The 24,641-nt window shown below is 39.7% G+C and overlaps 2 protein-coding genes across 5 annotated transcripts; one reads left to right on the top strand and one right to left on the bottom strand.

Annotated features, from left to right (window-relative positions):
- The first annotated feature begins 249 nt into the window (after positions 1 to 249).
- Positions 250 to 1,037, top strand: LOC121989912. Its single transcript, XM_042544213.1, has 2 exons — positions 250 to 547; positions 627 to 1,037. The coding sequence occupies exons 1-2, from the start codon at positions 379 to 381 to the stop codon at positions 845 to 847; spliced, it is 390 nt and encodes a 129-aa protein (XP_042400147.1). The 5' UTR covers positions 250 to 378; the 3' UTR covers positions 848 to 1,037.
- Positions 1,038 to 20,176: 19,139 nt separating this feature from the next.
- LOC121991867 (G-type lectin S-receptor-like serine/threonine-protein kinase SD2-5) lies at positions 20,177 to 22,993 on the bottom strand. Of its 4 annotated transcripts, none has more exons than XM_042545934.1 (2): positions 22,844 to 22,993; positions 20,177 to 22,773 (listed from the first exon to the last, which is right to left on the bottom strand). In XM_042545934.1, the coding sequence occupies exon 2, from the start codon at positions 22,757 to 22,759 to the stop codon at positions 20,312 to 20,314; it is 2,448 nt and encodes an 815-aa protein (XP_042401868.1). In that variant the 5' UTR covers positions 22,760 to 22,773; positions 22,844 to 22,993; the 3' UTR covers positions 20,177 to 20,311. The 4 variants fall into 4 exon arrangements, with proteins under 4 accessions (XP_042401868.1, XP_042401866.1, XP_042401869.1 ...); XM_042545932.1 differs by having other exon boundaries at positions 20,177 to 22,768; XM_042545935.1 differs by having other exon boundaries at positions 22,848 to 22,993.
- Between the last annotated feature and the right edge of the window lie 1,648 nt (positions 22,994 to 24,641).

Raw genomic sequence — 24,641 nt, 5'->3', positions numbered from 1 at the left:
GCCACACAAATAACTGCGATTAGCCGAGACCTAATCGTTGTGGTTTCACGGCTAATACATTAAGGATTGTTTTTATTATTTTATTTTTTATAAAAATAGTATTTTATGAAATAAAGGTAGTTTTTAATAAATATAAAAACTGAATGCGTTTTTGAAGTTTTTTTAAAAGTTAAATATCCTCTTGAATAAATTATTATATATATATATATATATATATATATAAATTATTTATTTGGCAGGCTGCTGTCGTCGACCCTCTCAAAAGAAGCTTTTGACGCCACAAAACTCACCGGTTTCGACACCACTTCCCTTTTCACATCACATGTCACCGATCACCAACTCCTCTTCCTCCTCGTGTCGTCGTCTCCCTCCTCGCTCATGGACTCCCACGGCGTCGCCCTCGCCACTGCTCTCGCCGTCTCCGGCACGATGATCCTTCTCGCCCTCTGCCGGGCCAAGACTTTCTCCCTCCCCGCCGCCTCCGCCGTCCTCCCCCGCAACTCCGCCCCTCCGTGGTGCCCCCCGCGCTCCTGCATCTCCTCCGCCGGTAAACCCCCTCCCCCCCTCTCTCCTCCTCGAATCCCCCCAAGGTTTCCCCCAAATTGACTGTTTCCCCCTCCCGATAGACGACAGGAAGAAGAACAAGAAGAACAAGAGGGTCCAGTTCGCCTCCGAGGTGGTGGAGTTCTACGTTTCCTCCCGCAATGATGCGTCGGCGGCGTCGGAGGAGGTAGAAGAGGAGGTGGAGGATCGGCGGCCGCCTCCGCGGATGCCGGCGAACAGGGTGGCCTTGTACAAGGGGCTCCTCCGTGATCGGGAGACGCAGCGGGTCGCCTGCTGTTATTGATCCGATCCGCCCCCTCTCCTTCTCCCTCTTTTCCTCTTTTGGAAGCTCTTTTTCCAGGTGATCAACAACAAGAATCACGCCGCCTCCATTGCCGGTAACTAGATCTGTCTAACCCTGTAATTAGTCGCCGATTTGGTTTGTGAATCTGGAAGGTGTCGATGAGGTATGTAAATAAATATGGTTTTTGTTTTGTTTTGCTTTTTTTGGTTAATCGCGCAGTCGGAATTTAGAACGTTCCTTCTCTGCATCTCCAACAAATTTCAACGTTATTAAAAAAAATTAAAACTAAAATGTGCCGTTCGTGCTGGGAAGATTTAAAAAAAAAAAATGAAGACGACGGTTTAGTTGAGTTTCATGGTGATGCACGTGATATGTCTGGTTTCTGGTGCGATGCGCGTGAGACATCGTGCCGTGGTCTAAAAGAGAAAAATAAATGCAGAATTGAAATTTTGATGAATTTTATTTAATAATATTGTAAACATTGGTTGTGCCCACTTATTTGATTTTGAGTATAAGATACTGTTATCAATTAATATTTTCTATGAATGGTGGCATGGAGGCTCTCTTTCATTGCCAATTGACATTATTAAATTTTAATAATATTGTCAAATCATTATGCTCAAGTTAATCATTGGTAGAAGATATTTAGGGTTTTATAGAGAAGAAGAATACTAGAAATGAGTAGAATTTAGTCGAGAAAAGTCTCCTATGCATTTGGAAGAAAAATTATACATGAGACTTATCTTCTTTAATGTTTATATAGTGGTCAGAAGAGTATTTTTTCAGGACAGATCCTCTAGTCCATAAATTACGGATTAGAGAATGATCCATTATACGAGAATATTTGATTTGGATGAATCCCATCTTTAAATAAATAAAGTCCATCTAAATCAATGGTTTTCATACAGTGGACCATCCCCTGATCCGTAATTTGCGGACAGAGGATCCCTACTATATTTTTCCCGTCAAAAGTCACTCTCCTTCATTTCCACATAAAGCCGATGAAGGAATTAGATTCTACAACCGCTAACTGTCTCACCATTTATCTATCACCATGTATTTATAGGAAGACAATCAGCGAATTATATTTGACACCCACTTTGGCTTCTTCATTTAGAAGACGCCATGTATTCATAGGAAATCCATGAAGGGAACAATTATTACCATCTTCTCCATTCGGAAGACGCCACATATTTATAGGAAGGCCATAGGGGGCCAAGTCTGAACACTGAACCCGAGTACTAAGGTCAGATGCTCGGTGGATGTTAATTAGTATCTAAGAACTGGGAACCCGAGTACTAGGGTCAGGTGCTCGATGCAGTCAACACCCGAGTACCGAGTCAAGGTGCTCGGGAAATAACTGGGATACGTACAATCAGCTTCAATTTATGTTCATATCCCTTGCACCACTTGCATCACAAAAGTTGCGTGAGGGTGTGCCGTGAAGATGACTAACAAAATCCACTGGAGCAATTAAGCAAACATTTAGATGGCTTGATGGAACAATGGGGCCAGGGGGGCAAGTAGGAGTCAAGTCCCACCTCTTCTCCATCCAATCACAGCATGCTGCCAGACCGTAGCCCACACTGCAACTCCAGTCGGCACAAAGCGACAACCGGTGTCCCAGTGAATGGCAGGGAGAGCAAGCCGGCAGCTCCAGTGCACCATCATGCAGACTTCAACTAATTCACTGGAAAAATAATTTTACTGAGGTGAAGAACTAAACTCTGTGGTAACTTGATCACAAACTGAGTGCTGTTGTCATCGATGATAGAGTTGCTGAGCTTTCAGAAAAAGGGCTGAGTTGTAGCAATCCAACAGTGTTGTTTCACGTCTTCCAATGATCTTTGCCCATACTTTTGTATGATGATGGTCGAAGGACAGTGCAAATTGGTTAGTGATGCTACCTAACCCAACTTGCCAACTAGCAACCTTGACTTGTGGCATACAATATCTTTGTGCAAAATGGTGCATCTCGCTGGAGTACTTTGTGGGAATTTAAGAACTGGAGGATGATGTTAAAGAATTATTCGGTTTTTATCCGAATCCTAAAATGTGTGATGTCAAATAGGATAGTGGTTGTTACTGTGATTGGAGTGGGACCCTAAGTCAAAGTACAGGAGATTGGTTGATATGTCGATTATAGTTAAAGATAAGTCAACCTTGAAAGTCTGCACGGTTTGTTCCTTCAAACGGGAGATAGCCGATCGAATCGTCACGTCGACCAGACTAAGGAGTTGATCGGACTTGAGCCGAGTCTTATCCTTGGTTTAAAAATAGCATAGTTAATCAGTTCGACGGAATGATCTAGTCGATCGAACCAGTTAGATACTCACTCTTTCCAAACTTCCTAGCTCAATGAAGAGGTTGCACGAAGATCGAGTCTCTCGCTATAGTTCTCCAATTAAACTAGACGGTACCTCTGAGGGGCAACCGATTGGGACACTTGGGAGGCTTGGCTAGATTATCATATTCATGCATAGTGGACCCCTCAATCCAACGACCTCATATTACCTTTTTGGTATTGTGTCACGGAGGACAGAAAATATTTTGTAAGTAAACTGCACACTAGAAGCTTTCTCCCTATCATTAATAAAAATTGTGGGTCTATTTTGGGAAATGCATCAGAGCATCTTTATGGTATGCTCTTTTTGAAAACGCTTTGAGATTTATACCTAAACAATAACACTATAAAAGAGATCTCCATTTATAGGCGCAGGTATGCTCACAAGATGCGATACCACTAGCTATTATTCACTATTCATTCATTTTTACTCAACTCGATCACTAACTTGAGCGTCAGAGGATCAACATCAGAGATCCTTTTCTTGGCTCGACAACTAACACTCTTTTTGAGACGCGAGGGCATTTTGGAGCCCAGAGGCATCTAGGGATAATGAGGAGTCTTCATTTAGTCAACATCAGAATCATTGTTCCCAACCAACCATTATCTCCACTTTCGCATAGGATTAGTGGTTATTATGTGAATAGAATGAAAAACTTAGAAGAAGGCAAGTAAAAAAAACCATCGAAAAGAAAAATTTTATTAAGAATTGAGCATGTTTATTCATAAGGCTGATAGATATTATATAGACTTTAACCTAACACTCAAAAAGAAAAAAAATTCAAATTTAGATCTCAATTGAGATTTAAACCTCAATTTCAATTTCACCAGAAAAGATAATTTCATAATAAATAGAAATAAAAAAAAAAAAAGATGATGCTGATATAAATAATTCCTAACCCTTAAATATAAAAAAAATACTCTAAATACCATAAAAATGAAAATTACTAAAAAAAAATAATAAAAAGGGCGCGGATAGAGGTCTTCCAAATTAGAGGTGGTAGAATTTGAGCCCAAAAATTAACAGTTATGAATTCCCGTAATAGATGTATATTTTTAAATTTTACACGCGTAGCCACTAATAAATTCTAATTTTGAATCCAAGCCAAAAATTATGCCCTATGAAAGATTAATCCTCCAATATTGAACCAGCATCAGTGTGCATATGTAAAATCGATGTTCATATCCTCATGGGAGTTCTTGCATTTTTCAGATAAGTTAAGAATTACAGCTACCCTAATCGGTTGTTGAATCATTGTGATTCGTGATCTTCCGAGAAGCAGAGTAAGTTCCTAGTTGTGGGACCTCATTGTCCCTATTATCGATTGATGTGGTGGAAGTAATAGGGGTTGCATGGCCGGCAAAGAACGCGATCAAAGTTAAGTCATATCGATCTGACCCAACACAGGGTTCAGCGTCAGGTCAGAAGACCTAAGGGCGGGATCCTATAACTATGATATGTGGTTAGAATACGTTCTGAAGATGTGAGCAACGTGCGAGGAGTGTGCAATAAGGCTCTCTCCCACTCTCCCCTCAGTTTAATATAAAAGAGTGCCTGTATAAGTTGGTGGAGATAAACGATAGTATTTCTTACTAACTAGCCACAGTTAAAGTTAAAGGAAACCAATGATTGAGGAGAAGAACTTTGTAGGAATTTCACTATATCAATTGTGTAGGTTATAACCTCTATTTTATACTCAAGGCTATGCTAATTGAGTATTTAAAAAACTATGCTAAAATTAGAGAATAATCACATATTTATGGAATCGCAATCAAATAGTAATACTTGACTGATTGTGTGAAGATGATGTGATTCCCCTTATCTGATTGCGATTGTGGTTGATCTTGGAGCATTGAATTATTATCTCTAACATAATTCTCCTTATCTGATTGTGATTGTGATTCATCTTGGAGCATTTAAGTATTATTTCTAACATGATTCTCCTTATCTGATTGTGATTATGATTGATTTTAGAGCATTGAATTATTATGTTTATGTCTAACAGCCCCCCTCAAGTAAAATAGGGAGGCACACACCATGAGCTTGTCCCAGAGAAGAGAAAATTGATGTGACGAGAGGCTCTTTGTGAAGATATCAACAACCTGGTCTTGGGTAGAAATATAGTGTATCTGAAGTAGCTTGCGAGTGACTCATTCACAAACAAAGTGGAAGTCAATCTCAATATGTTTGGTTCGTGCGTGAAACACTGGATTATCAGTAAAGAATGTCACACCAATATTGTCGCAACAAAGGATCGGTGGGTCCGGTAAAAGAACTCAAAGTTCTGTTAAAAGTGACTGTACCCAACATAGTTCAGTAGTAGCATGGGTAAGGGCCCTGTATTCAGACTCAGTACTGGACCAAACGACAACATGTTATTTCTTAAAATTCTATGAAATGAGATTGTCACCAAGAAAGATACAATAGCCGGTAGTCGAGCGACGATCATCAGTACTGTTGGAACAATCTGGATACCCTAGGTTTTGATATTTGGGCAAACATTTAAGTTAGGTTTATTGTTGTATTTGATATGCATTGTGAGTGTGCAGGATACAGGTACAACAAGGAAAGTCCAAAGGTGATCTTGGCAAAAGAGGAAAGTTGAATGATGAGTATTGGCGGTGTAAGTCCAAGCATGTAGTCTTGGCAACGTAAGTCCAAGTGTGACTTGGCAATGGATGAACTCTCGGAGGTGAGGAACCTATTGGCAAAGGAAGACCCGACAATAAGGACAAGCCGAAGAAAGCTCCAGAAGGCAAGACGTGAAGGATGGGGAGGCATCCAAGGGACGCGAGGCTGATAAAGGAGGCTAGAAGGCTAGGTCTAAGTTGGTCGGGCGAGGAAGAGTGCTAAGTGATTGTACTCGAGGTAAAATCCTATGTTTTTAGGAGTTACTGTAGCAACATTGTAGCAGTCGACTAGTTACTGTAGCAATTGACCGATACACTGTAGCAGTCGACTGATACACTGTATCAGTCGACTAATGGCCGACCGTTGGGTAACGGTCAACTTCACTTAAAGGACCAGTCGACTGGTGGCGAGAAAATACTTAGTGTTTTCCACCCGATCTCTATTTAATAGGGCTCGAGGTGCTTGGGCATGGTTGATGAAATAGAGGTGGTTAACCCCTATTAATAGTTTTCCAAAGCCTCCAAGCTCTTCTTGTGATATAAAAGTGTTTGGATCAAGGTTGTGGTGAGGTTTCTCCACCGAAAAGGAGGTTTGAACTAGCCGAAGGTTTCCGCGGAGTCATCTACTGACGGATTGGGATCGTCCATCTTACGGGCAGCCGTGGAGTAGGAGCTTCATCTCCGAATCACGTTAAACAACGTGTTTGGTTTGTCTTCTTTTGTTAGTGTTTGTCTTGTATTTTCGCTGTGCACTCTAACTATTATAGGAAGCGACGTTTTGGGTGAGACGCTATTCACTCCCCCTCTAGCGGACGTCAAGGTCCCAACAGGTACAGCCAGCCCAATCAGCATCGGAGAACACTGTCAAACCAAGAGATGTAGATGGCCGAATCAGAAGGCCATGGTATGGAGTGTGCTGAAGATATCGAAGAATGCATTTGACCGCCACCAATGAGAAGAAGTAGAAGACTACATAAACTGACATGCTTGATTAATCGCAAAGGTAATCTCAGGGCAAGTGAGGATGAGGTACTACAGGGTACCAACAATGCTCCGATACATGTGAGGCTCAGGCAAAGGATCACCATCATATCGAGAGAGAGAGGAGCCAGAGGCAAATGGGGTATGTAAGGGGTTGGCATGGTCCATATGAGCCCGAGATAGAAGATCTGCTATATACTTAGACTAACAGAGAAAAAACCCTTGAGGGGTGCGAGTAGCTTCAATGCCGAAGAAATAGTGAAGTTGGCCTAGGTTTTTCAGAGGAAACCTCTTACACAGTTGAGCAAGCATAGCAGAGATGTGAGAGGAGGAATTGTCTGTGGATATAATATCATCAACATAAACCAACAAATAGAAAGTTATCTGAGCTGAGTGATAGAGGAATAGTGAGGAGTTAGATCTGTATTCATTAAAACCCATGGAGAGAGATCTCGTAGTGTGTCATGCCATTCCCGAGGAGCCTGTTTGAGACATAGATAGCCTTGCAAAGTTTACATACATAATTAGAAAAGTCGGGATGTGTGTAGCCAAGTGGTTGAGATATATAAACCTCCTCACGAAGAGTCCTATGGAGAAATGCATTACTAACATCAACTTGATGGGTGGGCCAACCTTGAGTGACAGCAAGAGCAAGAACTGTACGTAATGTGGTGGGTTTGAAGACTAAAAGTCTCAACATAGTCAATACTAGGCTGTTGGTGAAAACCTTTGGCAACAAGACAAGCTTTGTGACGCTCGATGGTGCCATCAAATCGACGCTTGAGTTTGAAAATCCACTGGCAACCAACAATATTCTAAGTAGATGTATGGGGAACAAGTGACCAAGTGTCATTCTGAATGAGGGCATTGAATTCAGAAGTCATGGTCTCTCGCCAGGCAAGATCTTTGTTGTCAATGGTAAAGCAAGTTGGTTCACAATACTCCATAGTGACAATATGTGCAACAGCTTTTGATTTAGCACTAGTAACCATAGGATGCAACGAGCAAGCCGGTGCTTTGAGAGGTCCTCTGGTAGATGCAATAGATGGAGGTGTAGGGGATGGAGAGTCAACAACATTTGAACTGGAGTGAGGTGAAGTAGCCAAAAGATCAGAAGGTGGAGGCGGAGAGTCTTCTGGAGCAGTAGAAAATCAAATAGAGACTTCTGAAGGAAGCAATGCAGTCGATGCTGATGGCATAGAGTTAGAGGGCGTCAAGGATTGTGATGCAGCAAATGGAAACGAGGTCTCATCAAAGTGAACATGGCGAGAGATAAAAATTTGACCTGTAGGTGGATAAAGACACTGATATCCTTATGAGGATCACTGTATCAAAGGAATACCCACTTGACAGATCGGAGATCCAGTTTATGACGATTGTAAGGCTGAGTCAGAGGATAACTAGCACAACCAAAGGTGCGAAGAAAATCATAGTCAGGAGGTCGATGGAATAAGACCTCAAAAGGCAACCGGCGATGCAACGTAGGAGTTGGGAGTCAATTGATTAGATAAGCCGCAGTGAGAAATACCTCATCCCAGTAGTAGAGTGGCATAGTCGCCTTAGCAAGTAAGATGAGACTCATTTCTATAATATGTCTAATCTTGCGTTCAGCAACTTCATTTTTTTCACTCGTGTAAGGGCATGAGAGACGATGATGAATTCTGTGTAAGTGGATGACAGAAGCAAGATTATGATATTCACCACCCCAGTCAGTTTGAATGACTTTAATTTTCCTGTCAAATTGGTTCTCAATAATATTTTAAATTTTATAAATACCGATAAGACATCAGATTTTTGCTTGAGAGGATAAATCCAAGTATAGTGGCTATAATCATCCACAAAATGCACAAAATAACGACATCCATTAGAGGAAAAAACCGGTGATGAACTCCAAACATCTGAATGTAGTAATTCTAAAGGACTTGTAGTTCGAGATTGCGAATTTGGAAATGGTTATTTGTGAGCTTTCCCATATTGACAAGCAACACAAAAAGTAATTATCTTATTTCCTGAGACAAGTAACTGGAAAGTAGAAATAACAAAAGATGCTACTGCTAAAGACGAATGTCCAAGTTGGTGGTGCCATGTAGTAATTGAGAAGCGCTCTTCGAGAAAAGTAGCTCGTTTGGTGTTGAATTCCTCAGATCGATTTAGCCGATATAAATCCCCATCAAGTGTTCTGCGAAGAAGTTCCTTCTTCGTGACTTGATCCTTGACAACACAGAATGTTGGATGAAATTCAAAGAAGACGTTATTCTCGGTCATAAAGCGGGCAACACTTAATAGATTTTTTGTCAATATATTAATCAAGTGTAGTGACCTGTCTGTACTCTTAACAACAGAATGACCAATATTGGAGTCTGGGAGATTATTACCATTTCTGACCATAATTTTCTCCGACCCTTAGCATGGAGAGTGTAGATGGAGATTGTCCAGATCAGCAGTAAGGTGATCAATAGCACCTGAATTTGGATACCATGCAAGATCAGCAATACTAGATGGTGCAGCAACGATTGCAATCGGGTTGTTAGTGGAGCCTTAGTTGTGATCAAATCGACGCTGGCAACAGACAGCAGAATGTCCTATACCATTACAAATTTGGCATGAGTGATTAGCATGACAATTAACTACAATATGACCAAACATCCCACATAATTGGCATTTGGGGCATCAATTTCTATTGCGTCCTCCTTTATTATTCCAACCACTGCAAGAATGAGATGTTGAGTTGACGGGCCTTGATGGGTCATAGTATGAAGAGGGTCTGCTTGGGACATATGAAGAAGGTCCACTTCTAGAAGCATCAGCGCCTGATGTTCCTCTTATAGAAGAGAAACTCTGGGCAGTTCCAGAAGGAGAAGAAGAAGTCCTACCATGGCAAGAAAAGGGATGACAATGCATGCGACCAAAGGTGCCTATCGCAATGTTGCCCTTTGGTGCCGAATTGAAGTCCGTCTGGTGGAGTTGCTCAAGATGGTATTCATGGGTTAACATAAGCCTAGTAAGATCATCAATACCCACCATATTTAACCTCGTTGTGAACGACACAATTAAATTTTCGTACTTAAGGCCCAAGCCACCGAGAATATAGAGGATGAGGTCTGCTTCAAAAATTTTTTGACCCACACCCGCAAGGTTATTTAATATCGACTTCATATGTTGCAGGTAATCGGTGATGGAAGTTTCTCCTTTTCTAGTAGTTTGAAGTTGCAGACGGAGCTACATCACTCGTGCCTTCGATTGGGAGAAGAACATTTTCTATAGGGAGAGCCAAAGACTCCGTGATGAGGTGCACGAAACCTCGACAACATGTGCCAAGATGGTTTCAGAAAGAGTGGAGAGAAGCCAACTAAGGAGACGCTGATCTTGTTGCTCCTAGACGAGATAATCAGGATGGCAGCACTGATAGAATCTCCATTTTCATTGGTAGAAGAAACTATTTCAGAAGGGATTATTGTATACATATTGAAATAATCCATGCCCTTTTTATACGGGCAAAACTTGAGACCTCTAAAGTATATAGTTTTTTTGATTGAGTTTAATTGACACTGGATGTGCAAACGAAGACATCGATGTAGCCAAAACTAGGGTAAGATGCGCCATAGCAGATTCTGGGAGTTTTCTCTTTGCAATGCTCTGATACCAAGTTAAAGTTAAAGAAAAACAATGATTGAGGAGAAGAACTTTGTAGAATTTTTACTATATCAATTGTATAAGTTACAACCTCTATTTATACGCAAGGCTATACTAATTGAGTATTTAGATACTATGCTAAAGTTAGAGAATAATCACATATTTATGGAATCACAATCAAATATTAATGCTTGAGTGATTTTATAGAGCTGATGTGATTCTCCTAATATGATTGCTTGTGATTGTGGTTGATCTTGAAGCATTGAATTATTATCTCTAATATAATTCTCCTGATCTGATTGTGATTATGATTAATCTTGGAGCATTAAATTATTATATTTATATCAAACAACTATTAATTATACTTAGTAGTTGCAATTTTCCCATTCGTCTATTAGTTGTAGAAAGTTCCGGATTTGATTTTGAAGTAGTAGTCATTCCACTGAGGCTAGGCATATCTCCAGTGGTCATCCTTCTCCACCCTAAGTTAACGACAGATATATCAATTGTGTAGGTTCTATTTATACATAAGGCTATGCTAATTGAGTATTTAGATGCTATGCTAAAATTAGAGAATAATCTTGTATTTATGGAATCACAATCAAATATTAATGCTTAACTGATTTTGTAGAGTTGATGTTATTCTCCTAATCTGATTGCTTGCGATTGTAGTTGATGTCGGAATATTAAATTATTATCTCTAATATGATTCTCTTGATATGATTATGATTAATTTTAGAGCAATTATTATATTTATGTCTAACAACTATTAATTCTACTTAGTAGTTGCAATTTTTCCATTCGTCTATTAGTTGTGGAAAGTTCCGGATTTAATTTTGAAGTAGTAGTCATTCCACTGAGGTTAGACATATCTCCAATGGCCATTCTTCTCCGCCCCAAGTTGACGACAGACAATCCCAGGTTCGTGTCGTCATGAGGCAATCTGATTACTTGCCGATCAGATAAGAAAATACTTGACTAGAGACAATCCGACCCTCATCCGATCTACTGGCAGTGATATATCCAAATGTTGAAAATAATCTAAACGCATGATAGACGAATTAATTAAATGCAGTAAAAACTTACAGCGATCTCCCGCAGATCCGCAATCGGCAGTGGCGAAGACTCGCTGTCGGAAGAGCGATCACAATGTCGGAAAGCCCTCCGCATTTCCACAAACCAAATCCCGCCGCCTTGGATGTTTTCCTTTGACTCTCGTCGCACGCTTGCGATTTCCACACCCTGAGCCTTGGACGTACCCCCTTTATATAGGGAAATCCACTAGGGGTATAATGGTCCTTTTCCATTATGAGTAGTGGGGAACATGGGCCACGTTCCCCACTATCCCCGTTTCCAACATCTCCCACTCGTCCAAAGTAAGTCACTAAGACTAGTTCATTTAGGTAAGTCACAAAGACTTAATAAGTCACATAGACTATTAGAGAGTTTGGTCACATAGACCATATGAGAACATCCAATCCATACTTAGAGAAAATGGTTCGTGCGACAGCAAGCACACTGAGCGATAGTTGCTAAGAAGATTGTTACACCTTGACTTAGCCGCTCTTTGAGTAATCAATGCTAATAAAGTTGTTACACTTTACTTAGCTACTCAAATAAATTAGAGACACACTCTTTATGACACTTAGCCACTTTCCTGGTGGCACATAGCCTTTATCCAGGATTCATCCAATCTTCAAATGACACACAGCCATTATCTTGAAGATATCCATGTCTTGCTATTTACCCAGATTAAATAATTTTCATTTACATCGATATGAACATCTCTAATCCCTTATAATGACCACTATGTCATGAGCATGTTCCATATCCAATATCCACATTCATTTCCGTACATAACAGAAATGGGTCGACCAGTGAATAACAACAAAAGATGTAAATATATTTAATCTTCCTTTTTAGCTAGAATCAATTCATTTTAATCAGTCGCTTTCCTAGTTATGCTCCATAGACCGAATCATCCATAGCCATAAGATACACGCTAAAGTAGCAGACACTGATTAAAACTTCAAGTAGACAGCTAAATAGTCACTAAGGCAAAAATTGAGATTAACATATAATCTCAAAGGTCTCACATAGTAGAGAAACAGGGATTCATTCTCCTACAACCTTTATTGTCGCAATAACACATGTGGTATAAATCACATGCTACGATGTTATTCTCTTTATGAAAAAGAGTGCATGTTGTCTTCAAATTTAACATCGTACAGATTTCGATCTAGACATACCTAACGTCTAATCCTGAATTCAACATATGAATTCTAATCTGGCTTTCAACAGGTTTAGTAAATGGTGGGTTCATTTACTTCAATCATTATTTACACATAAATGATCTCATCTTGACACAATTATCAAGGCGACCTCAACTTATGGATGTGTCTCTAATTTTAGCTACATAAGTTATTCCATAAGTAACGGTCTTACCCCTATTTGTACTTAACAAACAGAGATGATTGTCCATGTGAGTGGACCAATCTCCACTCGCCAACATGCTCACCGAGATCTTATATGAATGTAACAAATACAACATATACACTGAATAAATTATGACAAATGACACAATCATAACACAAAGTCTGATTGTTATTTCAATATTGTTATATTCTACGAAGCCCCAAAGACTTTACATGTTCTTTAAATGACTCTTTAGTCATTGGCTTAGTAAAAGGATCTGCAAGCATACCACGTGTTGGGACATACTCAAGAATTACTTTTCTTTTAGTCACAATATCCCTCACAAAATTATATTTAATTTCTATATGCTTGTCTTTGCTATGATATTTGGGATCCTTAGAAAAAACTATTGCAGCTTGACTGTCACAGTGGAGAGTCATTCGACTCCCACTATCCTTAGCAATCTTTGGATGCTTTAGAAACCTTCTCAACCAGATCGCTTCTTGCACAACCACATGCCACATATTCATCTTCCATAGTCGACAAAGCTACACAAGCTTGTTTCTTGCTGTTCCAGGAGATGGCGCCACCATTCAGCAAGAATGCATATCCCGATGTGGATTTTCTATCATCCAGGTCTCCACCAATCTGCATCTCAATATCCTTTCGCACTCATATCTAATCCTTGAAAACAGAGACAATAATCTGTTGTCGCCTTCAGATATCTGAATATCCTTTTTATCGCCTTCCAGTGTCTCGGTCCTGGGTTTGACTGGAAGCGAGTGACCAAGCCCACAACATAGCCGATATCGGGACGTGTACACAACATAGTGTACATCAAACTACCAATAACACTGGCATATGACTTTTTATTCATCTTAGCTATTTCCTCTGGAGTTTTAGGACACATACACTTGCTCAGCACAGTATCTTTCACAATAGGTGTATGTTCTATGTTGCAATTAGAAATGCTGAAATGATGTAACATCTTATTTATATAAGACTCTTGTGACATACCCAAAAGTCTTTTAGGATGATCTCTTATGACCTTTACTCCTAAGATATATTCAGCTTCTCCCATATCAGTTGTATCAAATTGTGATGACCGCCACTTCTTGACTTCATTCACATATCCTATGTCATGTCCAGCTATCAGCATATCATCAACATATAATGATAAAATGACATATTTTCCTTTTTCCCTTTTCAAGAAAACACAATGATCCTCATTGATCATCTCGAAACCATAAGATAAAACGACTTAGTTAAATCTTATGTTCCATTGTCTTGACGCTTGCTTTAGCCCATATATAAACTTTCTAAGTCTACATACTTTTTACTCTTGGCCTTCAGCAATGAAACCTTCTGGTTGAACCATATAGATTTCTTCGTCAAGATCACCGTTAAGGAAAGCGGTTTTTACATCCATTTGATGTAATTCTAAGTCATAATGTGCCACAAAGGCTAAAATAACTCTTATTGATACAAATTTCACTACGGGAGAAAATGTCTCTTCAAAGTCAATACCCTCCATTTGGGTATATCCTTTTGCAACTAAACGAGCTTTGTATCTGTTAATCGATCCATCTGCTTTCCTCTTTATTTTGAGAATCCATTTATTCCCAATAGCCCTTCGGCCCGGAGGAAGATCGACTAAGTCCCAAACATGATTTTGAATCATGGACTCCATCTCTTCAACCATTGCAGCTTTCCATTTTTCTCTAACTCTACATCCCAATGCATCCTCAATGGATTGAGGCTCGTCGTCGTCAATTGGAAGTGTAACCAATGCCTCATTCTCAATATCAAACCTCTTCTTAGGTTTGATCTTACGAACACTTCTCCGTAAGTTGGGCTGTTGAGAAGTCAACTCATGACTCAGCATATCACTCCCACTCGGTTGACTAGACTCAGGTATCCCTTTTGACACCTCTCTTGTTGATAATATCTCATCCTCCTTAAATAGAGGAACATTTTTATCAACATCACCTCTGATTGGGAACTCTGTTTCGAGAAAAGTCGCATCTCTCGAGTCTATTTCGGAGATGGTTCCATCTAGTTGCTCACCTATGAAAACATAACCTTTGGAGGTCTCATGATATCTTATAAAGATACATTTCTTACCTCTAAGCCCTAGTTTTCCATACTTGTGAGAACTATCATGAACATAAGCAGCTAACCCCCAAGGTCTCAGATTACTCAAATCTGGTTTTCTGCCTGTCCAACGTTCATATGGGGTAGATGAAACTGACTTTGAAGGCGCTTTGTTAAGTATATAGGCTGCAGTTAATAATGCATCTCCCCAATAGGAGATTGGCAAATTAGCTTGCGCCATCATAGACCTAACCATTTAAAGAAGAGTCCTATTTCTTCTTTCAGCTACCCCATTTTGCTGTGGAGTTCCAGGGATTGTCAGCTGTCTAATAATCCCTCTATCATTACATATTGTCTTAAACATATCAGACAAATACTCCCCACCACGGTCAGTGCGTAAAGTCTTAACTTTACGTTCCGTTTGATTCTCAACTTCGTTCATATAACGAATGAAGCAATCTAATGCTTCGGATTTGTGAGAAATCAAATACACATGACCGAACCTAGAGAAATCATCAATAAATGTAATGAAATAGGAAGCTCCATGTCTAGCCTTCACATTCATTGGACCACAAATGTCCGAATGAATTAACTGCAATGTTGATTCAGATCTAATAGCCTTACCAAATGGTTTCCTAGTTGCTTTTCCAGCAAGACAATGCTCACATATAGACAATTGAATCTTAGCTCGAGTGTCCAATAGACCCTCTCTAGCTAATCGATTCATACGTTCTTGTCCTATGTGTCCTAATCTAGCATGCCAAACCTCATCAGTTATATCTGCATCACTAGTTAAAGCAATGTTTGAAAAACAACCATCAATAGCATAATTGACATCTGGTTCTACATCAAGAACCATAAAACCATTTGTTAAAAAACCATATCCGATTGACACTGAGTCAATCTTAAGTTCAACAGACCGACTGTAAAAATTAATACAATACCCTAAATCAAGAAGACACGTAACGGAAACAAGATTCCGTCGAATTTCAGGAGCATACAGGACATCATGTAGAAATAAAACTCTACCACCACGTAGGTTGAGTTTGCAAGTGCCGACTCCTTTGACTTCAACTCTTGCATTATTTCCCACATAGATCCACTTGTTGCCAGCTGGTACCCGACGGTACTCAACAAATGTAACTCGTTCCCGAGCTACATGGTTGGTTGCTCCCGAATCTATAATCCACAAAGGATAAGAATCAGCTAACAACACTGAACTAGCAACAAAATGCTCTTGAAAAGAAGACACACTTGGATTTACCTTTTTCGGCTCAGTGCACTCCCGAGCAAAATGGCCCTTTTTGCCACAGTTAAAACAAGTCAACTTGTTTTTAGGTTTCTTTCCAGTCTTCTTAACTACCTTCTTGATTGATCCTTGTCCCACAACAGCAGCTTCCCTCTTCTTTCCCTTCCCTTTCTTGAACCATTTATTTTTCTTGGATCCATATGATCCAGCAGAACTTACAGCCACATAGGCCTGTCCAGAAATCCTTGCGGATTCAACTCTCTCCGCCTCTAATTCTATATGGCGTGAGACATCAGTGAAAGTCTTGATACTCTCACTATGAGTTAAGGTCTGCTTCATGGTCTCCCAAGAATCTGGAAGTGAACGAATAACTGCTTGAACCTGTTGTTCATCAGTCAACTCATGACCAACAGTTTTAAGCTCCCGAATCATGTTCGACATCTCCCTGAGGTGTTGAACCATTGATATATTCGGACGCTTTTTGTAGCTGTCAAATTTAATTGTCAGCTGTCGAAGCTTGCTCAGACTTACTCCACTGTATTTTTCTTTAAGGGCAACCCAGACTTCATGAGCCGTAAGATATGACTCATATTCGAAAACTAGGTTGTCTACCATTGAACTAATCAATATACCCTTTGCAGTGGAGTCCTTTTTCTTCCATGCCTTATAGGCATCAAGATCTCGTCTGTGTTGTGCAGTGGGACCATCTACAGGTACTTCCATAACCTGATTTACAGCCTCTAGAACTTCTTGTTCCTCAAGTACATATTGTATCTTGAGGTGCCAGATCTTGTAGTTATCCCCATTAAGTTTCTCACTTTTGTTGAGTTCAGCTATTATGTTTTTGGTTGCCATAATCTATCATAAATAAACAAATTATTTAGTATTCAGTGTATATCATATGTATGCAATTTATGATTGACTTAATATTACTTTGAGTTGGTTTACAAAATCAAGTGACAACTATGTTTTCACTCATCATCCGTATGACCAATCAAATTAATATTAATCAATTCTATTACATACATCCCAACAAATGAACTAATCATTTATAATATCATGAATTCATTAATTAAATGAACTAATCATTTAATATATCATGTTTTTTTAATTAAATGAACTAATCATTTAATACATCATGAACTAATCATGCATCATGTCAAGCAAACAGCATAAATAAATGAACATATCATTAATATAAAATTATGCTGCAAATTGTTAACATATAACTAACTGACATGAATGAAATGGACTAACTATTGTTCATACAAAACGACAATAAAAATAACAGAACTCTAATAAACTAGATAGGCAACTACCACTCCCACTAGGCAGACACTAGTGAAGTGGCTAATATAATCCCTCTCAACCTGGACTCATTTGGGGTAATCCCGGGCAAGACAGCTTCAAGATTTTCAATTGGATCCCACACACACTCTCCCAGATCCTCTTCAGATTCATCTGGATCTTCAGGCTCTTCTGAATGCTCTTCAGATTCTTCTGGATCCTCCTCTGGAGGATCTTCAGGATCTTCTGAATCCTCTTCAGATTCATCTGGATCCTCCTCTGGGTCTTCAGGACCCCAATAGAGATGTAGCAACTGTCTGCACATCTCTGAGTACGAGATGTGTCTATCATAATCATCCCAAAGTTGGAATGCTATCTGCCTAAGGTTTTCTGGCAGTGAATAGACTAGAGCAAATCTTCTGTGTGTGTCTTCTACTGGAAATTCTTCTCGCTCGAGTTTCCAGAACAACCGATCGAGCCGACCAATAAGCCATCCGAGTCCTAGAACAGGGTCGAAATCAAGCTCCTTAATCTCCTCCCAAAGCTCATGTTGTCGTGAATCACGACTAGCCATCTGAAAAATTGAAAAATAAATAAGTCAGTACAAAACCGACTAACCAGTACAAAACTGGCTTATTTCAATTTATACAGGCATAGTACCAACATAATAAATCAAGAAAAACAAATCTTCTCGATTTTTAGGAGTTAAGTCGACAATTAGAACTAATCTAATTGGTTAGACCCATTGGATCGGTTGATTAGGAATCCAGATCCTAAGCTTGGTTCATTGTCCTTAATTAGAACTAATCTAATTGGACAGGGATTTTGTGCCTATGTTCTGTTACTTTTTCTCTAAGTCCATTTCTATCAATTTCAGACTTATTGATCAAACTCAGAACCGTTTGATGAAACCAATGTCTATTGGTTTAAGTTCAACCAATTAGAACAAATCTAATTGTTTTGATCAAATCTGACTCAATTGAACCAATCTGGTCATTTGATCATATTTGGTCCAAGTCCAATTAATCAACCCAAATTAATTTCGGGTTTTGATCAAATTAGTTCGGTTAAATCAACTAATGATTTATACTTGAACCGGGTCTAAATAAACCAACCAATTTAAACCCACCTAATTAATTAAAATTAGACCAACAATCATAATTCTAATTAATTTTAACATGCTTTATTTATATATATTAATATAAATAATCCTTTTTTTTTTAACACGTAAGCTTTAAAAAAAAATCTTTAAAAACTATGCATGTTCCCTGTTCGGATCGAAATCAAAAAATTTCGTTTTCATTTTTTTTTAAATAGAACTTATCCTTAAAAAAAAAATCGAACTTTGTGCCTCTGTTTTCTCTGCAACACCCACGTCCCACGTTGTGCACATCGTGCACATTGTGCATGCCGCACACTTCACATGCTGCAAACTGCACACCGCACGCCGCATGCCGCACACCACGCAACCACGACGGACTCAGTTGCAACTGCGATGGACTCGGTCGCTGCACTCAGCCTCACAGCGACGAACACTGCAGAAACTGCATGAGGCCGAGGCCGCCTCGAGCACTCTGCCAGCTAACCAAGACGCCATCATAGACCTCTGAATACCTTTACCGGCATATTCTTGCGGCCCGAGCCCTGCTCCGATGGAAATCGCTATGATTGTTACCAGCGACCTTGTCACCGGTAAGCGACGTTGTATGTTACGACACATTAGTCGTGCAAAAACAGTGAAACGAAATGGCAAAGCGAGAAAACATCCGAACAATGATTTTATAATTCGTCTTATGCATTTAGAAATAACTTGGCTCTGATACCATTGTTGAAAATAATCTAAACGCATGATAGACGAATTAATTAAATGCAGTAAAAACTTACAGCGATCTCCCGCAGATCCGCAATCGGCAGTGGCGAAGACTCGCTGTCGGAAGAGCGATCACAATGTCGGAAAGCCCTCCGCAATTCCACAAACCAAATCTCGCCGCCTTGGATGTTTTCCTTTGACTCTCGTCGCACGCTTGCGATTTCCACACCCCTGAGCCTTGGACGTACCCCCTTTATATAGGGAAATCCACTAAGGGTATAATAGTCCTTTTCCATTATGAGTAGTGGGGAACATGAGTCACGTTCTCCACTATCCCCATTTTCAACACCAAAGACCTCCAAGAGTTGGCCCATTACTTGATCACAACCGGTTCATCCACTATGCAAGACGAGAGCAAGGTGGCAACCGAGCACAGTTGCCAAAGTAATGTCAAGGTTGAAGTTCAGCATTAGCTTCCAACACCTATCGAGTTTTAACCATTTAAAAATAAATTGATGAATTAGATATATCTATCATCAACATAAATAAAAAAATACTCATAGCGTAACATCTTATGATTACATGTCTCATTCCTAGAAAAAAATCTTTATAAATACACCTTAATTAGAAATTAAACCGCGGATGTTAAGTGACAACTTGACGTCCTTTTATTAGAAATTAAACCGCGGATGTCAAGTGACAACTTGACGTCCTTTTACCGTACCATAATTTGAGCAGACAATTAATATGGTAAAAAATAATTCGCTCACCCAACGTCCCTACAAACCTATTCCTAAGTTAACACAGAGAAGAGAAAGTAAACCAAATCAAAGCCGTTCGAAGTTTGAACAAGTATACGTAACAACGCATCATAAAAACCAGAAACTGATCGCTTCACATGTAAAAGAATTTTCAAAAGAAACTAAAAACAAAAGAAGAAACTACTCATTCTAAATTCTCATACATTTTAACAAAACCACATTTCTATAGGAGATCTATACAAGTTGAAGGTTGCCTCAACTACCTTGGCCCCGATAGACGAACGGCCGAAAGAAACGCATCACTGTTACAGTCCGATGGCCCCGAACCTGAATACGTTCCCTCCTCGCTTATAGACTTGAACGGGTTTGCGTGTAAACGAAAGCCCAGCTGCGAAGTTATCGGGGGCGGAGGCACTTCGTGCAGTCCTTCTAGCATTTGGACTACTTTCGTCATTGGAGGTCTTGAGTACAAGTCCTCCTGAATACACCATAGGGCAACTTTGATTGCAGTCTCAATTCTCTCATCCTTGTCTTTGTATCTTAACTTGGTATCAAGGATTTCCATTAATTTCCCTTCTTCCATCTTCTTGAAAGCATAGGAAGGGAAATGAGCTTTCTCAGAAATCTCTGCTGGATCATAGTTCTTCCTCCCACCAATTATCTCGAGCAAGACCATACCATAGCTATACACATCGCTTTTCTCAGATATCGCATAGTTTGTGATCCATTCCGGTGCAAGGTACCCCCTTGTGCCTCTAAGGGTTGTGAAGACATGACTCTGTTCTCTCGTCATGAGCTTAGCTAGCCCGAAATCTGATACCTTGGCGAGGAAATTGTCGTCTAGGAGCACATTTTCGGGCTTAATATCGCAATGAATTATCCTCGATTCACAGTCTTCATGGAGATAAGCTAACCCCTTTGCGGTAGCGAGAGCTATGCTATACCTTTTATCCCAATCCAATGTGAATTCATCCTCATCCTTTTTGAAGATCCATCTATCCAAAGACCCCTTTGCCATGAACTCGTATGCGAGAAGCCTATGCGCTCCCTCTGCACAAAAACCTCGGAGTTTAACCAGATGGATGTGATGAATGCTGCCAATTATCGTCACTTCGGAGCGGAATTCTTTCTTTCCTTGGCCGATACCTTCTAACTTCTTCACTGCCACACTGGTGTTATCAGGGAGCTTCCCCAGATAGACCGAGCCGAATCCTCCTTCCCCGAGCTTCACAGAGAAGCCATTTGTAGCTTCTTGTAGCTCTCTGAAACTGAACCTGACCGGCATCCCTGAGATACTCTCAAAAAGGTTATCTTCTTCTGATGATCCTTGAGAAGGTTCAGAAGTTTTCTTTCTCCTTTGATGAATCCGGAAAGCAAGATAGATGAGAGCTACTATCACACAAACAGTCAGTATTGAGATGACGATGACAATGATCAAAGTAGTAGTGCCTCTTCTTCCTTCTCCATTCAACCCATTGCCCCCATCTGCATTGCTCTGCACCTTGATGTAAGTAGAAGTTGATGAATTGCCCTGAATCTGTTTCAAGCTTCCTATCTGATCAAAGAGAAAGCAATTCTCAGAACGCTCGTCGTGGAATAAAGCAACACAAGAGCAGTTGTTCAAGCAAGCATCTTTGCATCCGGTTAAGTTGGAATTCAAACTGGGAGAAACGAAATCGGTGGCGAAGTACCCGACTCCGGCATCGACCTTGACGAGATCCATCGATGTGGTCGGGTCACAGGACGAAGCAATGCCGGGATTACAGTTGGGAGACGAGCTAAGAACGGTCGGGCACTGGCAGCTGCCGCCGGAGGAGCAAATGAAGTAGGGATTGCATTGCTCCGGCGTGTCGCAAGCATCGTTCGGAACCCTGACAGGGAAGGAGTTGCCTTGGCCTGAGCTGGGGAGTGATGAGAAGAGGATGGAGCCGGATCGATCCAGAACGGCAGCCAGTGTGTCATTTCCAGAGGAATCTGGGTTCACGATGAATTTCCAGATTAGGGTTTGGTTGTTGTCGAAGAAGTTCCATGAATTGGAGTCAAGCACGGCGGAGTGTATGCCGCGGCCGACCTCGTTCTCGATCTTCCTCGGGTCGCGGCTCATGGACCAGTAGGGTTGCGGCGATTGGAATTGAGCGACGAGCTTGGCGTCGCCTGACTCGATCCGGAGCTGGTACTTCAATCCCTGGCCATTAGGGTTGCTCGCCAGCGACATTCCCTCGGCGAAGCTCTGGCCGGAGAGTAAGGTATCGGTCGGGTGATCGAAGCTCTGCCAGATGGGGGCTCCGTCGTGGCCGAGGAACACCAGGTTACCGGAATCGAGGAGCTCGATCCGCGTCGCGCCCTTGCCGGAGGTATCGGCGGACCAGATCACTCCATCTCCGGACCGGAGGTAAGCGTTTCCATCCTCGTCGAAGACGAAGACGTCGGAGTTGGAAACGGGCGCGGCGCGGTTGGCGGTCCAGACGGCGGCGCCGCTCCCCTGGTGGACCACCGAGAGGAGGAAGGCGGTGGAGTCGTTGCTTAAGGTGGTGAAGCCGAAGGCGAAGGTGGATCTATTGGACAAGAGGAACAACCCATAGTTGTCGATGTACTCCATTTCCGAGCCGCGGAACCCGAGGGCGAGCTCGTTGCGCTGCGTGCTGCCATTGGCGGACCTCGAGAGAAGCCACAGCTGGACCAAGAACAGAGATAGCAACGCCTTCATCACCACCGCCTGATCTACCAACAGAATAATTTAAGCGAATAATCAGAATCCAATTCGAAACAAACAAGAACACTGAGATCTTACCTACCCCAGGGGAAGTAAATGGAGAGGGAGAGAAAGGCAGCGATCTTGGTGATGGGAAGAAGCGATCTTGGTGATGCGTGCCCTGGAGTTGCTATCTGTAGAGCATTTAATGGAACAAGGCGAAATGGACGAGGAAACAGTCATGGACTCATGGCTCCCTTTTCCTTGAAGAATTTGGATATTTATAAAACAAAGGGCGCCCAATTATTAGAATCGGGAAAAAGAAAGAACGCTTCAGTTCATAGACACTGGGACAGTTAAGATAGTGATGAAATGATTAATCAATGTTTTAAGTTTTTTGTTTCTTGTTTTCTTTATATATATATATATATATATATAATTAGTAAATCATCATATATTCCATTTTATTTGCAATTATAAAATAGAAGGAAAAAAATTGATTGAATCATGTTGGAGAATGATATGCAAAATATGTTATCCTATCATATCATTAGAAATTGGATTTGGTACGACTTTGAAACGAGAAATCAGCTGTCATTATTCTCTTTCAAACCCAAACCAGAGGCTGCTTTCGAAGCCATGGGCTATTTGGAATTCAACATTAATTAATTAATTAATTAATATATTAAGAAGGATGGGACAGACTAGTTTTGTCCCATCAAACCTCTTTTAAATTTATCGAGAATTGTGGCGATCTCCACGCATCATATTTTCGTCATCTAAAGATATTAAGATAAATATCAAACCCAACAAAACGTCGAACCATATTAGTGGTTCCCATTAGTATTATAAGGAAAATAAGGCGGTAAAATCTAAGAGCATCTCTCATGCTAGTTTTCTAAAAGATTTATAAAGTTAAAAAAGGCCAAAAAAAAAAAAAAAAAAAAAAAAAAAAAAATTCTAATGAGCATCTTGATAAACTCTGAGGATTTTCAATTTTTTTTAGATGGAATCATTAATTATTAAAAAAATAATATTATATGTTTAACTTTTTAAAATTATTAAATATTTTATTTAATAGTTAAATTATACATTTTTTCAAATAAATATATTTGATAAGTAATTAAATTAAAATTCATGAGTTAATTAAATATTAAATAAAAATTATAAATTAAATTAAATTAAAAATCATAAGTTCATTAATTTATTAATTAAAAATAAATTAAATTAAAATGAAAATTAATTAAAATATTAAATAAAAATTATATAGAGATATTAAATGAAAAAATAATAAATAAAGGTATGTGATTTGTAATGTAGGACCCATAAAAAGAGTTGTATAGAGTTTTTTTTTTAATTATTGTGGAGAGAATAGTAAAAAAAAAATTATTTTTTATATGACATTAATATGATATATTAAAAATTATAAAAATATTTATAGAGAAAGTTAGTTATTGAAGATGCCCTGAATATTAAGTAGTTAGGCAGGTCTAGACGACAGTAAAACCTTCTATTGAATTTTGACTCCGTGATTATTATAATTTATCTTAAACACTTATCACTTAATCATATAGTGAAATAATCATTAAACCCAACAATGTTATAACATGTTGCTCCCATGCAATGTATAAAAGTTGTGCATGCCTTCGTCGATTCGTACTCGGAATTCTTATTTTATCTTTGCTTTGGATTTGGATTTGGATTTGGATTTGGATTTAGATTTAGTTTTGGATTTTGCAGTTGGATAAATTAATATGTGGAGATATTTAGGACTTTGTCGAATTTAAATTATATAAAATTAAATCTAACTTATCTGTCGAGATGATATGATCTGATAATCTCAAGCTGTCAGCAGGAATTGGTTTTTACTAATTGTTGTCCACAGAGTGACTGAACA

Source organism: Zingiber officinale, chromosome 6B, assembly GCF_018446385.1.
Source record: "Zingiber officinale cultivar Zhangliang chromosome 6B, Zo_v1.1, whole genome shotgun sequence".
NCBI lineage: Eukaryota > Viridiplantae > Streptophyta > Magnoliopsida > Zingiberales > Zingiberaceae > Zingiber > Zingiber officinale.
Note: the sequence above shows the minus strand (reverse complement) of the source record. Positions and strands in the feature narration are given on the sequence as shown.

Excerpts from the sequence above, each read along its gene's own strand:
- LOC121989912 (XM_042544213.1), top strand. The coding sequence starts at position 379 with ATGGACTCCCACGGCGTCGCCCTCGCCACTGCTCTCGCCGTCTCCGGC. Across the intron at positions 548-626 it reads CTCCTGCATCTCCTCCGCCG|ACGACAGGAAGAAGAACAAG; the intron begins GTAAACCCCCTC and ends CCCTCCCGATAG.
- LOC121991867 (XM_042545934.1), bottom strand. The coding sequence starts at position 22,759 with ATGAAGGCGTTGCTATCTCTGTTCTTGGTCCAGCTGTGGCTTCTCTCG.